At 37.7% G+C, this 16,893-nt stretch overlaps 1 protein-coding gene across 1 annotated transcript; it reads right to left on the bottom strand.

The window, feature by feature from the left end:
* Positions 1-520: 520 nt before the first annotated feature.
* LOC133423849 (23 kDa integral membrane protein-like) lies at positions 521-11,806 on the bottom strand. The gene is made up of 9 exons (XM_061714172.1): positions 11,655-11,806; positions 9,058-9,123; positions 8,405-8,530; positions 8,080-8,154; positions 7,784-7,879; positions 6,438-6,520; positions 3,310-3,412; positions 1,972-2,055; positions 521-934 (listed from the first exon to the last, which is right to left on the bottom strand). The coding sequence occupies exons 1-9, from the start codon at positions 11,712-11,714 to the stop codon at positions 812-814; spliced, it is 816 nt and encodes a 271-aa protein (XP_061570156.1). The 5' UTR covers positions 11,715-11,806; the 3' UTR covers positions 521-811.
* Between the last annotated feature and the right edge of the window lie 5,087 nt (positions 11,807-16,893).

The following is a 16,893-nucleotide window of genomic DNA, read 5'->3' on the forward strand; positions in this document are numbered from 1 at the left end:
CAGCTGCAGTGTTTATTTTTGTCATTGATGCCATCTTGTGGCTGCAAGAGTGTAATTACACACCAATCCATCTTGGAAGTTGTCGGGTCTCAGGAGAAGCACTCTTCAAAGATGGGACTAGGCTTTACTATCGCAACCATCAGCTATTATCCATATTTAGTTTGTTCCCAGAAGTCCTTCCATACATTTAATGGTGTTACAGGTTATTAATTCTGCAAAGATTACATTCTTACAAGTGTTTTCAAATTAGATTTTGAACAGCAGACATAACAATTGTCTGAGCTTCGGCCGTTTTGCAGTCAGGTAATTAATCCAGAAGGCTTTCCGAGACCATAACCAGATCCATTACAAACTTTGTCCATTTCAACTCGAAACTATGATTCATAATGTTTCACCTGCTTGGATTTGTGTAATTGTATTACTAAACAGAGAAGTGGTACCACAAAAACAGTCATAGGGTCTGAAGAACTAACCGTCAGATCCCCAGTCTAGTGTAAAAAAAAATTACGATTAAAAAGGACAAAGTTGGTACAGTTTTTGAATATTTATTGTTATTCCATTTAATATTTACAATAAACTTAAGGATTTTTCAAACACAACTATATTCTTGGGAGACATTTTTTTTTTTTTTACAAAGGGATAATTTATATGCCACATCTTCACAAGTTGATGACAGTTGGTGGTGCCTTGTTTTCCTTGTTTTCCATGTTCTGATCCTCATGACATTTTCTGGGAGAGACTTTCCATATCTCACAAGTTCCCTTTGAGACCAGCGTCTTGTAAATATTAGTTTTGGTTGAGGGATTGTGGGTCAGGTCTGGGAGGGTTTAGGTTGGTATTTCACTCTGTTGAAGTCATCGACTGTCGTTTCTACGGGAGGCTTCTTCCAGTATTTCTCCAGACCCAGAATCAGACACAAGACAATAGCAGTTATCTGAAACACACAAACGTGCTGCGTGAGGGAGTACATAGTTTATATACACTGCTGAATACTGAACCATTATTTTTGTTTCATCAATGACAAAAAATGATCTGGAACTGTGGGTTTAAAGAAAAGTGCAGATATTCACCAACTTATGGCCAAACATTCTTTGCTACCTGGGCTTCTCGATATACCATGACTTAATTTCTTTTACTGTCGCATGTTATGTACTAATGACAATCACCGCACTAGTATCCGGTGCATGCGCAGTATACAATGCAACGTGCAGTGCTTTTGAAAACAGCCACTACAAGGTCAAAGAGGGTACAGAAACTTCAGGAAACATGCAATTTCATGCACCTTACCTAAGCTAGCAGCACTGCAAAAAGCACATTCAGGTGTGAACCAGTCAAACTCTCCTGTACATTTTTGCCAAAGAATATTTATCTACTTGATAATAATTAACTTTAAGAAACTCTTAAATGTCTAAATTGTCTCGAACCTGAAACATTTCTGTAAATTCTGAGGCTGAAATTTTTAACATTTAAAAAAAGAAAAAAATTCCCTTGAAACTCACTTTTCTTTACATATTTAACTCTGTTTAAATCAAATATTTTTTTCATTTTTCTTTTGAAACATGGAAACATTTCCAGAACCTTAATCTCTTTATTTTTGAGATATAAGCAAGTTTGAGATAACGTATATGAAACAATCCTGAAAATGTTAATTTCATTAGAAACTTGCACTTTACCTCCAAACTCAGAATTATGTCAATTACAAAACCCAACATCAAAATAAAATTCAAAACACCTTTAGAAACAGAAACCATTTTAGAAATAATTTTTATTAGACTATTAACATGTTATCAAAATTTCTTCAAATCACTTACTTGAGTCAATCTATTATAACCCAATATTTAACCCATAATATTAGTCCATAATCAAAATATAATTTAATAAATAAATCAATAAAAAGGTTAGAAAGAAAATGGAATAGGAAGAGCCCCAGAAGATTATTTTTGAGAGTGGAAGTATTGCAGAGACATTTACCGTAATTGTGGCAAAAGCAGAAATAATTCCGATTCTTAGCTTTATGGGGAAATCCAGGTAACTTTTTAGGATGGGACCGCAGGGCTGCAACACACAAGTTTAAAGGTCAACATTACACAAATATAAAAGTCACTCTTTCCTGCCTTTGTTAAATAATGCCAGTAAAACATCCATTCCTCCATTAATCCATCATCATGAATTCAAAGATGAGAACGACGATTAAGACCACACCCACTGACCGAGGCACACATCCAGTACTGTGTTCAGTTTGGTGAAAGCATAAAGCATAACATTATTTTATTCCAAGAACAATGTGTTATATTTTAAAAACAGACATTATGAGAATTACTGAAAGAGAGCAATGATACTGTTACTGGATCTAACCATAGACCAGAGAGCTAAACAAACACCCATAGGTCCGTGTGGAACGGTTCTAAAACCTGGGTTTTCAGGTTCTAGTAGTCGCCATCTTTGCACTCTGCACAACACCGTTTAATCCAAAATGGACAAATGACAGCCCAAGGCCTGGCCACAGCTGGGGGTCACTAGTCGTCTTTTCATTGTCTGCCAGTCCTAGTTTTAGATTTACTTTTTGTCAAGCTACATCTCAAACAAGGGTGGATGGACGGATTTTCTCAGAATGAATATTAGATAACTTTACTTAGTATAATAGGTTATCAGAGGAATGTTGAGTTCCAGTTCTTGAGGGCTGCTGTTCTGCATGTTTTAGATGTGTTTCTGCTTCAGTACACCCTGGAACAAACGACTGTCATTAACAGACCTGTGCAGACCTTGATGACCAGTGGCTTCATTGATTTGAATTGGGTGTGCTGATATAAGGAAACATCTCAAACAAGCCTTGAGCGGCCCTAGAGGACTGGAAATCAACTCCTGGTGGTTAGCATCTAAGCTAAGATAAATTCAAATTGATGAATTTGATCACTTTCACCCATGGATCAGTCCTTGTGGCTCTCTGTTAGCATAATTAGCAGCCCATTATCTGAAATCATTATGCTCTGCTAGATCTCAGTTTGCAGCTCAAGAGTCAAAATCGGCACCAAAAACACTAAATAACGACAATGAAGACTGCAATAGAGCTTGGAATCAACACGTACAGGAAGAGGAAAAATAATGGAGGAGGGAAGTGCTGGTAAATAAAAAATGAGAAATTTGTTAAAATATTTTTTTTTTTAAAGAGAGAAAGACAGGTAAGCAGGTAAGGCAAAAAGTATATAAGAAAATTAGATTACACATGCGGAAAAGACACCAGAACCAGGAGCAAAAAGTCAAACATGAAGCATAAAGAATTGAAGATGGACGAGTAATGAATGCGTTTACATCGGAGTGGACCCATAGATTATGTGAGATCTGTGGGGTCGGCTGAAGATCCCCGTCAGCTTTCACACAGGATCCCTCTGAGCTGGAGTTACTCGGCCGAGAGCTGTGAGACAAAGAGAAACAGAGGAACCAAATGCAAGAGACACCAGAGCCCCAAAACCATTTTTAAGAGATGTCACCATTTGTATTCTCATCCTTTTGGTGCGAAATGTCTATCTGAGCCCATGAAAATTAGGTATTATAGATGTGTTGTACAGCAGTGGACTTCAACTGGGTCATCAAGTGTCTACTGTCCTGCATGTTTTAGATGGTTTCCTCCATCAACACACCTGATTCTAATTAATCATCATTATCAGCTTGTCATCAAGGCCTGCACAACTCGGTTAATGACACAGCCACTTGTATCATGGTGTGATTAAACAGGGAAACATCTACAACATGCAGGACAGTAGATCAGGGTTGAAGGCAGTGGTGGACAGTAACGGAGTAAATTTACTTGAGTACTGTACTTAAGTACATATCCAGAGGATTTGTACTTTACTTGAGTATTAGATTTCTTTGGTACTTATTACTCTTACTTGAATACATTTCCAAGACAAATATTTTTACTTTTACTCGAGTACATTTCTAGGAAGGCTGAAAAGTACTCGTTACTTTCAGGTCTGCTCTTTTTTCTTCCCTAAAATCCTATTGGAAACAAGCTGTTTTTGTCAAAGGAGGAGACCTATCACAGTGCACGCTCCCCACTGGGATGTACGTAAAGCGGAAATACGTCAAGCCTCCTCAAAACGATACCGCCAAAGTAGCCTGCGTTTGTCAAGACAGAGCCGCAACAAGTCAAGACAGAGCCGCAACAATGGCTACGCCTGCGTCAGGAGAAGAAAGACAATCCGCTGAGTCGTCTCAGTCTGATAATGAGCCGGACTCGGAGCAGGGACTTTCACAAAATCCTTGGCCGTATCTTAACTCAATGTTTGAGTTCGACTGAGTAAAAAACGAGGGCACGGTTTTTTGCAGTGGTCTTTGAGGGGGATCCAGACTTAGTTGGATGGTGCAGGTTCATTTGGTTTCAGTTCATGATTGTTAATAAACTCTGCATCATCTGCTGTCCTCTTATGATCCCATTCATTTGATTTGTTTTTGGTATTTCTGCAGGTTTTATATAACATTGTGGTTCTAAAAGCAGCACATCAGTGCAGCTGGTTTCAAAGAGTTAATTCTCAGAAACAAGAGTTAAAAGATCCTTAAATGAATTTAGAAAAAATATAGTAATTTACTGATGTGGAAAATAAGAAATGTACTCTTACTCTTACTCTTACTTAAAGTACATTTAAAAGCATTTACTTTTGGATACTTAAGTACCTTTAAAAGCAAGTACTTTTCTACTCTTACTCGAGTAATATTTTGACTGAGCTACTTTTACTTGTAACAGAGTAAATTTTGACCAGTAGTATTTGTACTCTTACTCAAGTACTGGGGTCGAGTACTCTGTCCACCTCTGGTTGAAGGCCACTGCTATATATGCCGACTTGGCTGCTCACAGTAATACAGTTTACTAATTTAATGTTATCTGACACCCTGACTTCCTTGTTTTACTTATTCGGTTTCAGATGTGTCTGCATTTTTTTTTATCAGCCATTCAGCTTATTTAAAGGTAGAAGTCTTGTTATTGTGTAGTTTAGTACCACTGAGTGCATCACACTGAACATGGACCAAAGTAAGCAAAGGTGAAAGTCATCAGAGCAGTTCAGAAAGAAAGTGATTCATAAGCGTGTTAAACGTGAAGGTTATGAGACAATCTCCAAGCAGCTTCATGTTACCAGGTGGGACTGTCTTTAAAAGTATAGGGTCCATAAGACTTTAGCCACCTTGTCGGGATGTGGCCACAAAAGTAAATTCAATCCTGAAAGGATGGGGCAGATGATAGTAAATAAAGTGCCCAAGGAAAAACATCCAGACATCGAAGCTGAACTCCAAGGGCAGGGTACAATACTGTCTAGGGCCCTGGATAGCTCAGTGGGGTGAATGGGTGCCATTTACAGAGGCTATTGCCTCATGCAGGCAGCGCAGGTTTGAACTGAAAAGTATGCAGTTATTTCAGTTATATCACATTTCACATTCATAAACTGAGGCACAATCACGTCTTGGTGACGTGGATGAACCTTTAACACGTTTTCCTGTGTGACAGAGATACAGATGTCATGTTCATTTCATTTAAAAAAAATAAAAAATAATACTACATTCCCCAGCATTTAACCATATCTGAAAACCGAAAAGTGTGATAAGTTCATAACAAGCTCAGAAATTCACCACCACCAAGAGCCTAAAATAATAATAATCAAAGAGAAGATCGACTATTTCACCTCAAATCTAAGGCATTTGTTAAACATTGCAAGTCAATTATAAACTTTGTTTTATAAACTTTTCTAGGAATCAGGAACTTTTCCAAATGATGCTTAAAACTTCTTGAATAGTGTTCCATATTTCATGTGACTGCTTTTACTTTAACAAATAATAAATTCTTTAAAACCAGAAAGTTCTCAAGTCTTATTAATCTGTATTTATGTGTCTTGTGTTTTACGGTGTTTTGTCTTTGTTTTCCATTCGCCTGTCCAGCACTTTGGACCATGTTGGTGTTTTTAAAGTGCTTTATAAATAAAGTTGACTTGAATTACTTTTAATATCGAAGCCAGTCATGAAGAAACATTCAAGGTCATCAAAACCAATTGATCATCAAATGGGAAACACTTTTACAAACTGTAACCAAATTCACAAGCTCATTAGCTTTTCATTTATCTAAACAATTTCACAAAAAAGTCCAAACGCTGACAATATTTCAACTGATATTCTCAACAAAAATAAATACATTTCCAATGAAAAACAGCAAAACATTTCAAGTCCCTAAATTTCTTCATAAAACAGATAATGATAATAATTGATTGTATTTATAGATCTATAGATCTATAGATTTAAAGATCTCAAAGACGTCTTGTCAGATGTCATCAATCTTGTTGATTTCTCACATCAGCCAAAAATAAAATAATTTTTCATCTAAGACTTTTGTATAAATCCATAAATACTTCAAACAGTTCAAAAGCTTCCTTAGCTAATTCATTTTTAGCTCTTACCTTGGACTGGCAGTTATGCAGAGACAGGAAACAGGAAGTTGATTCTCCCAGTCTTTAAAACTTCTCAGACCGCAACAGGAGTCCTTGGAAACATATAAAAAATATATATGCATTGATTAAGGCTTGTTAAGTCTGCAGATATGTACAAACCTGCTGTCAGAAAAAAAAACAAATACATGAGAACAGAGCTAATTGGCTTAGCAAGAACATTAGATTTTACCACGTTTGACCAAGGTGTGCAGAGGCAAGAAACAGAATTAATGCTTGGTACACTGCATTTAAGTGATCTCATATTCATCTAAGTTACAATGACAGAAACACACAATCTTTTGAAGCTGATATCACAAAAACAATTTTAATGTATTTGTGTTTGCTGAACTCTTGCAAACAGTAAATATCCAGAGTGATAGAGGAAACAGGTAAGTGAAACTTTGGAGTCAATAGGTGTTTAAATCTCCCATGGCATCAGTGCCATCAAGGAAGCTCTAGATGAGACCTGCACAATATTCACAAATATCCCTGGAAGTGCTTTTTATTAATATAAGGAATAATGTTTCCTACACCTGCCTGCTGGTCTCCTGTATTTTGGGTTATTCTCCTGCGTACCTGCCCATTTCTCTTTACAGAACTGGTTCAGCTCGACACATTTCTAGGACGTTTGGTAGGAACAGCTCTCTTGAGGTCTTCCATAGCATTTCCATAAGTTTAAAGTCTAGCTTCAGAGTTAGCAAGTGGTCCAGGCTCTATAGCAACAATCTAATCCAAATCATGGGGCTCCACCAGATGTTTGCCAGTTTGTCTTCAAGCCTGCAGCTGTTACTTATGGGTTCTTCTTTACCTCATTGACGATTCTGCATTGTGCCATGGGAATAATTTTGAATAGGCATCTACTTCTAGAAAGAGTAACCCGGCTTTTCCATTTATAGTTTGTCGACTGATAGATGCCTAAAAACTTTGAGATGACTTTATCCCTTTCCACCCTTACTCAGATCAACCACTGTTGATCAGCTGTCTTCAGAGATCTCATGAACAGCAAATTTGAACTGTTTGTCTTTCTATCAGTCAAAGAAGTCCTGAACCACATCTCTGATCTCATAATATTAAATGGACTTCAGGTGTGCTAACTACTACTGCCAATTAGTTTTTGTTAAACAGCCTGCGGGTTCCCTCACTTTTTCCCACCAGCACTGTTAATGTTTAATGGATGTGTTCAATAAGATAAAAAAAGTTATAATTATTTATGTGTTATCTTAAGCACATTGTATTTGTCTGTTATTACTTAGATAAAAATGAAATCACATTTGATGACAAATTAATGCAGATTCATGCTTTTATGTCTCTATTACCGAGGCCTGCAGTTTATTTACTTCCCTCTGAATATCAGCTGCAGCACTGTGGAGAGGAGTCGCATTCAGAAACAACTCATCTACAGCAAACCCCATCTGCAGAACAGTTTGCAAAAACAGTTAATATTCAGTAAAAAGGAGATGTAAAGCTAATATATTATATTCCATACAGCATGCTTATTTTAACGCCATAAGTGAGAGAGAGAGAGGCCTACATCAAAACTTTTAAATGCTGTGGTCATGAACATTGCGGCCTCCAGGGGGCTGTGATGAGAAACACAGCTCGATGAAGTTACCTGAGCTTGAACTTGAACCAGTGGTGCAGCAACAACCATCACAGCCACAAACTCCACAAATATCAAAGCAGAAAACTGTGGAAGATAATAAAAGATTAGTATATGTGTGCCTGGGTGTGTGTTTCTTGTGAAACTGTCGTTTTGAGGACCTCCTTGCATGCCAAAACTTGAGAGGGAGCACTTTTTGCAAAGTAAGGACATTTTGGCTGATGTAGGGGAGCAAACAATTGCATCAGTATTATGATATTTTTTTTAAGGTTCAGTTTGGAATTAAGTTTGAAAAGGTAACTTCACGTTCCAGGATGTGTACGTTTGTTTGTCTCACCAGCAGCAACAGTGGTTTATAGTCCAAAGAAGCAGCACAAATTCCCAGAATAGCCAGAAGTACAGTAATGGGACCAAACACCTGCAGCACCAGTAAAACCTCACTACTGGACAACTGGTTAAACCACTGGAACACAGAAGGGGAGACCAAGGTGGTTACTACATTCATCTGTACAGGAAAACCAAACCAGATGAAACTTCACATCATAAGACTCTCTTGCCCAATGACCCTGAACAGGTATAGGAAATGGTTTGATGAAATTTATTAACTTAAATTTGAATCTTTAAGATAACATACATCTAATCTTTAAGATTTACTAAATGGAACAAGTCGCAACAGATTAAGTTAATGGGAAATAGGTCAGTAACGCCTGGCAAAAGAGACATCTCAGAAGGAACTGCTGCCATCATATTAACAGGATTTGGTCATACACTTCTGAATGGTGAATTAGACTTAAGAATATGTCGAGAGAAATTTTACAGGTATCCAATAAATCATTAACTGGCTTGAGCAAAGTCTCCTGATTTAGGTTTTTACCTAAAATAGCTTCAGCACCATACAGTTTCATTTTCAGCATCTGAGTCAGAGTTTGAGCTATAGGCCCATCTATTTTAACCCATGAGTGGGATTCTGTTTAACTCACACATATGTACCTCTACAACTAGTAGGTTGCCATCAATAGGGGAAAATCCCACACCGATCATCACTATACCAGAGACCTGCAGAGTAAAAAAGAAGAAAAAATTCAGAAGACAACTTCAATCAAACTGTTGCACATAAAGTGTTTGTTGGGTCTTTCTCAAAGTAGAAAGTTTCTAACAGCAGCAGCATTCCTCTGAAACTGCTCTGTATCCCCAGAGAGACTCTGAACAGACTCCCATCAGCTGGGAAATGCGATGAATCTTATTCACACACGTCATCACAGGGTTTTCTCAGGGTTTTCTCAGTGCTGGTGCACAAAAGACCCATTACTTCCTTCACATTTAAGTTTCCATTTTACAAATAAATACTATATCTGAAATTTTTGCTCCCGGCTTGCCCTTTTTATCTGATCCTTTTTGGTATTTGCTACATCGTTTAATATCTAAATATACATTTGTATAGATTTCTTTAAGAGCCTGCCAGTGACTGTGCTAGGGCCAGGCCTTTGGGGACCCCTGGTTTAAAGCACTGCATGAACAAAAATAAAAAAATTCCGAACCCAAAATAACGAGAAAGCAGCTGCAGTCTTTCCTTTTAAGCTTATACAACAGTGCTTCATTAGAAAAAAAACGATTTTTAAAAAATAAATAAAAACAGTCAAATCAGCGATGCCCACTGACCAAGGTAAAATTATTTGAACAGAGTTTATTCTGCTTCAATAGATTTTACTTATTCATCTGTTTTTATGGTTGGCCAGTTGATGTTTGGTCTTGGTGATCTCAAATCAAGATAAGAACAGAGGAGTGAAAGTCTCCTGTAATTTTAAGATTGGCTTTAAATGGAACATGCAACATAAACACTGTAATCAGTCGATAAGCAGCAACAACATAGCATCAGAGACAGGAAGCAGGAAGTGCAGAGTTTGAGCACAAATAACAGAAATGTTCACCAAAATAGTAATAGCTACCTGCTGTAAATATACATGGTGCAGTAAGTATAGAAAGTGTAAATGTTTTGTAAGGAGCAAGCAGCAGGATAAAATTAGGGTACGAAAAAAAAGGTGAGGGAACAAGGGGAGGAATTCTAGCAAAGTTTTAGGGAGGAAACAAGAGGAAACAGTAAGCAGGAAGACGATAAAAAGCAAAGGAAATGAACAAAGATTAAGCATTGATAACAAAACCAAACAAAAATGGTGCATATTTTAACATTAACAGTTTAAAAAAACATGTAACACAACATATACGGCTTTAAAGAAACTGTTTTAAGTAGTTATAAACTAAAACTAAATTTTCGAGTGCTTTCCAGTGGAGAGTACGTCAAGTATTAAAGTCCATTTGGTGACCAAGAAATGTGTTGCATCACCACATCCTGCTTAAACACCAACGTCATTGTCAATGTAGCTCACCTGGAAAGACATTTCCGCACAGATATATTTTCTAATTTAGTTTTTTAACGAATGTAGTGAAGGAAAGTACATCATTATATAATGTTGAGCTGATATGTGGTAACTGTGCAATAGTTACCACATAATAATAAATGTAATAAATGTTTAACATAATTTTCATAGCCATTCAACCATTCAGTAACGCCTTCAAATCCTATAAATTATATCAAGGAAGTGACCACTCCAACTAGAAAAGAGAGGTTTCGTCACTGAATTGTATGATCCCTCATAATCACTTCACATCATACCAGCAAATCACAGAATGACAGAAGCACCACATTCTGTCATTTAAATTACAAACACTATGTTCTGAAATTGAGCCCTGTTGACCTCTATGCTTTTTTTAAAAACTTTTAAAAATGCCAAATTTTTTTAAGAAAGCATTTCTTAGTTGAAATGCAGACGCTATTACAACTAATTACAACTATAAGTTATAGATGAATTATAGTAGTACCGAACTGACTCACTAAAATCAGACTCCTTCTCCTCCTGTTAAAATACACTGTGTCAAGTCCAAATTACTGTAAGAACAGAAAAAAAGTTCAATTACACTTTTAATTTAGGAGGATTATAGATCATTTGTCATTATTTTGTATGTTTGTGCATTACAAAGGATAACAAAAAATTCTGCCCTTTAATGCAACTAATCAATGTGAGATTTGAGCTCTTATAATTTTGGATACTTTATCTGCATTGCAAATGATTTTATAATCTGTGATAATATCAAATCTTTTGGCATGTTCATGATATAAAATATCACGTTACAAATTAGCAATATATTTACTGCACTATGTGTTATTATAGTTACAAATGCTGCAGCTCAAATCTACATTTTGCAATATAGAATACTTAAGATAAAACACAATCAAGCAGAAAAGATTATAAAACAGATGATTAATACACATATGTTCATATGTTTAAAGCCTAATGACATTCAGCAAGCATAGATTTTACTGTTGCATGCACTGGACCAATAAAAAGTTTGTCGCTATTTTTCCTCAAGTGAAAGTTGCGACAGGCAGTGAAGAGCAAAATATGAAAAAGATCAACCGATTGTTCAGTGAGCCTGAATTTTTGTTCATTCTCAGTTATCTGATCGAATTCTCCCCACATCCCTCACTTCCATCATCACATCAAGTGCTTAGCAGTTAGCATTAGGCTTACCAGTAGCAGCACAGTGACGCAGATGGCGAGACCTCGCATGTAACTCCTGCAGCGAGCCATGACCGCCGTCTGAGAGTCCAGCTGAAGTACAAACAGAGTAAAGACCAGAATCCACTGTGTGATTATGTGTGTGCGTGTGCGTGTGTGTGTGTGTGTGTGTAAGAGAGAGAGAGAGAGAGGGGGGGAGATGAATGTTGTTTAAAACTCTGGAGTGTTTGGGTGCTGCAGAATGAAGAACATGACCAAGTTTGGAAGAGGAGAGGAGAGCTTGGTGCAGGTAAGAGTTACAGCATATTAAGAAAAATAATTGAAAAGAAAAACTAGAGGCGATGAAATACAGGGTTCAAAAAGCAAAGTGAATATGGTGGAAAAGTATGGAAAACAAAGGGAAATGTCAAGTGTGTAGTAGGAAAAGAATGTTTGTCTATAATTCAGCAGTATGCTGCTATTTGAGAGGAAAAAAAGGTCCGTAGCAAGTATTTAAACCTCAGGTGAAAACATGGAATAAAAAGAAAACCAATAATAACATGCAGTGTGTAACATGGTAAGTTCACACAATCATTCAGTACCATGTAGAATCAACTTTGGCACCGTTATCAGTCTCTCTGTACTGGAATGTGTATGTGGTACTGGAACACATCAACACCACAACTGACAGTGTTACTGCAAAGAAACAGATCATCACGTAACAGAATCAGAATCCTTAGCTGAACAAGGAGGTGCAACTTCTGCTAAAGGCACGTAGCAATGCCTTCTGATCAGGTGACACACAGGCCTACAGTACGTCTAGGGATGACCTGAAGAAGGGCATCAAGAAGGCCAAGCACAACTATAAGCTGAAGGTGGAGGAACACTTTAAGGATTCCGACCCCCTACGCAGGTGGCAGGGAATTCAAGCCATCTCTGACTATAAGCCCAGCAATTCCACACCTACTGAGATGAGTGGATGAGTGACTGCGTTTACATGCAGTCAATAACCCTTTTAAAACCCGAATATTGGCAATAACCCGAATTTGTACGGCAATGTAAACACCAATAACCCCTTTGAATAACCCGAATTTGCTCATATTCAGGTTTTTAAAACCTGAATATGATCCCTGGGTTACTCCCCGAATATTCGGTCATGTAAACGCCAAACGGAATATCCCGATCAAACGGAACAGGAGTTTGTTTTCTGCGCATGCTCTGTTCGCAAGGAATCCTGGTCTTTTGAGTCCAGGAAGTTCTTCTAAACACGGAGACAGGCAAGACCACGCCACACTTTTGGAGTGAGGAGGAGACTAATCACTTCATAAATGTAATGAAGGATATGAACATTTTGGCATTTGTAGACGGTAGAAAGTACGGGGATAGCGAGATTTAAAAGAAGGTGAGTGAAAAGTTGCGTGAAGCAGCATTTGTTTTGAATTTGGATACAGGAAGAAGAAGCGGAAATGACGGTAATTGCGTCATCATGTTCTCCGCGCGTTGCTGGTTTGATAGAGATATCCCGAATGATTAATCACCATGTATACAGGGATAACCCTGTTTGCTCACGCATGTAAACGGAATATTCCCAATGTTTCAGTAACCGGAATATTAGCAAAAACCCAAATTTTGACTGCATGTAAACGTAGTCACTGTGTCCTTCAACGAGCTGAATGCCCATTTTGACAAAGACAATAAGGAAACGGCTACCAAACCTGAGATGGATTGATGCCCTTAAGGCTGCTGGTGTCATGGTTTAGTTATTAAGAAGGCCCATCAGCATCTCTTCTTCTTGAGGACACTGAAGAAAAAACAACTATCTGCTGACATCCTGGGCCATTTCTACTGTTATACGATTGAGAGCATCTTTACCAATTGCATCACAATCTGTTCTAGCTTCTCTGCTCTGGAAAGCATTAAAGGAGCCCCCAATCCAAAACTAGCAGGTTCAGGAACAGCTTCTTTCCTTCAGTTGTTTCCCTGCTGAACTCTGTCCCTTGCTGAACCTCTTTCCCCGCTGAACCCACACCATCACACTACTTCTTCTTCATGGATAACTCCATTTACAAGGACTGTATTTATTTGTCCCTGATATCACTCCTTCTACAAAGCATTCCTGGTACTTACACTGTTACGGTGCTCACCTTACTCATATATACTCTGCATACCTCTTATTGCACTCTGTACTCTGTATACTTTGCATATTTTGCACTTTGTATACCTGATCATTGCACAAATTGATACTTAATTTATCTGTTTATATTATTCATACTATATTTTTATAGTGTCCATATTGTCTACACTACATCTTATATTACCCACCTGTGTATTAATATAATACATATAGCTAACTTATCCCAGCTCTTTATATCACTCTTCTGTACATTCTACTCTTGACTGTACATAGTGCATTTGATGCTTTTTGCACTTCTAAATTAGATGCCAAACTGTATCTCGTTTCCCTCTATGTTACATGTGTAATGACAATAAAGTTGAATCAAATCAGATCTCACATTGCTGTGTTGGTATTTATGCTTAAATGAATGCTTAATTATGGGAATGGTCTTTTGATTGACAGCTGACTATGGTTAATGGTTAGCTGCCATCACTAAGCTACTTAGCACTGTCTTGATCGGACTTCTAAAAGAGCTTATTATTCTTATTGTCAAGATAATATGGCTGGTTGCGGTGTTAACTGTCTAAGACACCACTGTGAGCAGTTTTGGGTTAGGCTTTAACAGTGGTAAAGCTTAGCAAAACAGCCTGAGGAAATTATCTCCACCTCTAGTTGACGACTGCTAGCCATAGGACACCAGCCAGGCTGCCTTGGATAATTTTGGGACCCTTCTGACTGAACCACTTGCCAACCTGTAGTCGTTTGCAATATACCACACTTTGCTAAGATAACTACCCACGGTTCGAGGGCTTAGGTTGTTTGCAGGAGACTGAGCAACTGTGTTACCCGGAAGTGCTCCATAGTCACTTCAATTGTTTCAATAGTGACATTTGAAGTGAAGATTTTTTTCAACAGATTTGATGAGAATGAATATAAGGTAGTAGTTAACATTAAACGTTAGCACAAGATAAGCCAGCCAAACTAAAACTTTTGGTAACTAAGATAAGACTAGCGTGTTCCAGCCAGCTTTCTTACTCTGTTCGGCCGATTGGCTCATATTTTGATTTACCAGGGTTGGGTGGTATCAGTCCCAAATCAATCCACTACCACTGTTTTTGACAGTTGGAAATGAGGGGTTTGTGCTGATGTCCTATCCTTTGTTTTCTCAGTACTACTGTGAATTATGGCCAACATCTCCAGTTTGGTCGATCGTGTTAAAGGAATTATTCCACAAGTCTGTTCTGACGCAACCTTGCAAGTCCAAATGTTTGTTTCATAGAGGAAAAAAAGGTCTTAACATGTCAACTGTGACATCAGAGTCTAAAATGTAGCGCTCGGGTTTTACAGTTTCTCTTGACGTTGCACACTCTGACCCTGGAGTAAACTCGGAGGGAACTCAATTCCTTGGAAGATTGGCAATTGTGTTGAGTGTTTTCCACCGAAAAGTGACTCACCTGTTTGAAGAGCAGGATGCTGTAAAAGGAAACAAATTTCCCTAATGACCAGTAGTGAGAGAAGTGACCATTACTCTGGAGTTGTACCTCTGACTTTGTCACTGTAACAAGTCTGAAGGCAGCTTGTGAAGTTTCAAGAGAGTAAAGTGAAAGCTTTCATTGGTCTTTCACAAGTTCAATGTATTCTTCAGAAAACATGGTGTTTTCTCTGTTAGTTACTGTCAGGCAGCAGTGCAACAAGAATGTTTCTTTTTGTGCTTTGCAGTTGTAAGTACAGCTTGTTCTTTTTTTCATTCAGTTTTTGTTGTTTCAGGCAGTCATTATGAGTTGTGTGCAGTGTGACAGTGCTGGACCACAGTGAAGAGATCCCCAAGAATGCTGATAATCTGCCGTTTGGCTTTAAATGAAGGTACAGTAAAGTACAGTCTAAAGTATTTTTCATGAGGATAAAATATCGACCTGGATCAGGTGCTTAAAGGTGCTTATTGTTCCACAAGAGTTTCGTTTAAGTTTCCAACACACGTACCTCTGTTTAAATTGTCACATTATCGTCAATTTATGTTATTGTAAATTTCCTTTTTTATAACTTTTATGTCAGTCGAACAAAAAAGATATCCAGTGTGCACAGCTCTGTTACAGTAGCTTATGGGGGCAGATCCATAAGCAGACCCGTGTGTGTTAAAGTCATAAACAAGGTCCCTGCTAGATTCTTGTTTCCAAGCCCACACTCATACACAAATTTCCTTGAGCTCATCGTCACAGTTAAGGGAAGGAAGACTGTTTTTTTTTGCTGTCCATCATGTGAGAAGTAAACACAGATCACAGCTACTCCGAAAATGCATTTGCCCCCATACAAGGCTCTTTTGCTTTTGCTTTTTCCCAACACATTTACATGTTTCAAATCAACAAAAAAATGATAATTATATAATACTAATTTGAGCAGCCATCGCTTTTTTTTTTCTACAGTAGAAAGTAGTGAAACAATTGAGGGCTATGACCTAAATTCTACCTCTGCAGACATTGATTTCATTGGCAGTAACACTGCAGATTTGCTGTAATCAGCTATAGATGCAGTTGTTTTTTCAAGAAAGAGGGTTTCTAACCACAGTATAATCTGCATGCCGAAACAAAAAGTGCATAAAATGGAAAGGAACTGGTACTCTTGTAAGTCTATAGATTCTTATCTTGCATGGAAAGATAAGAACAGGTTATTATTCATTGTTGATAAAACATAGTAAAAATAATCCACGTTTTCTGTTCAGCACTGTAGCCAGGCTGACAAGCTGACGAATGGTGCATTCCTGCAGCTCTCAGTAATGACGACTCTATGGCCTTCTTTAGCAGTAAAATCATCACAATTAGAGAAGATATCAACCAGGTCCACTCGGCACCAACTGTGGGCGTTTCTCTAGACTGTTTCGTTACTGTAAACCTCCCTGAGCCCTATATCATCCACGTGTCTGTTAGACCCCATCCCGACACGACAACTCAAAAATGTTTTCCCTCTTATTGGTACTACAATATTGGAACAGATCAACTTATACTTAAACTTAGGATATGTGCCACAGGCTTTTAAAATTGCAGTATTTAAACCTTTACTCAAAAAGCTCCACTTAAAATAAGACAAAATCTTCACATTTTGTCTTACTCAGTTCAAAAGTGAAGATTTTACATTTTTTTCTTTAGCAACATCACATGATGA

Source organism: Cololabis saira, chromosome 23, assembly GCF_033807715.1.
Source record: "Cololabis saira isolate AMF1-May2022 chromosome 23, fColSai1.1, whole genome shotgun sequence".
NCBI classification, from domain to species: Eukaryota; Metazoa; Chordata; class Actinopteri; order Beloniformes; family Belonidae; genus Cololabis; species Cololabis saira.

Coding starts and splice junctions, on each gene's coding strand:
- LOC133423849 (XM_061714172.1), bottom strand. CDS start 11,714: ATGGCTCGCTGCAGGAGTTACATGCGAGGTCTCGCCATCTGCGTCACT. Junction 7,880..8,079: donor TGGTTCAAGTTCAAGCTCAG/GTAACTTCATCG, acceptor ACTGTTCTGCAG/ATGGGGTTTGCTGTAGATGA. Junction 935..1,971: donor CTGCTTTTGCCACAATTACG/GTAAATGTCTCT, acceptor TGTGTGTTTCAG/ATAACTGCTATTGTCTTGTG.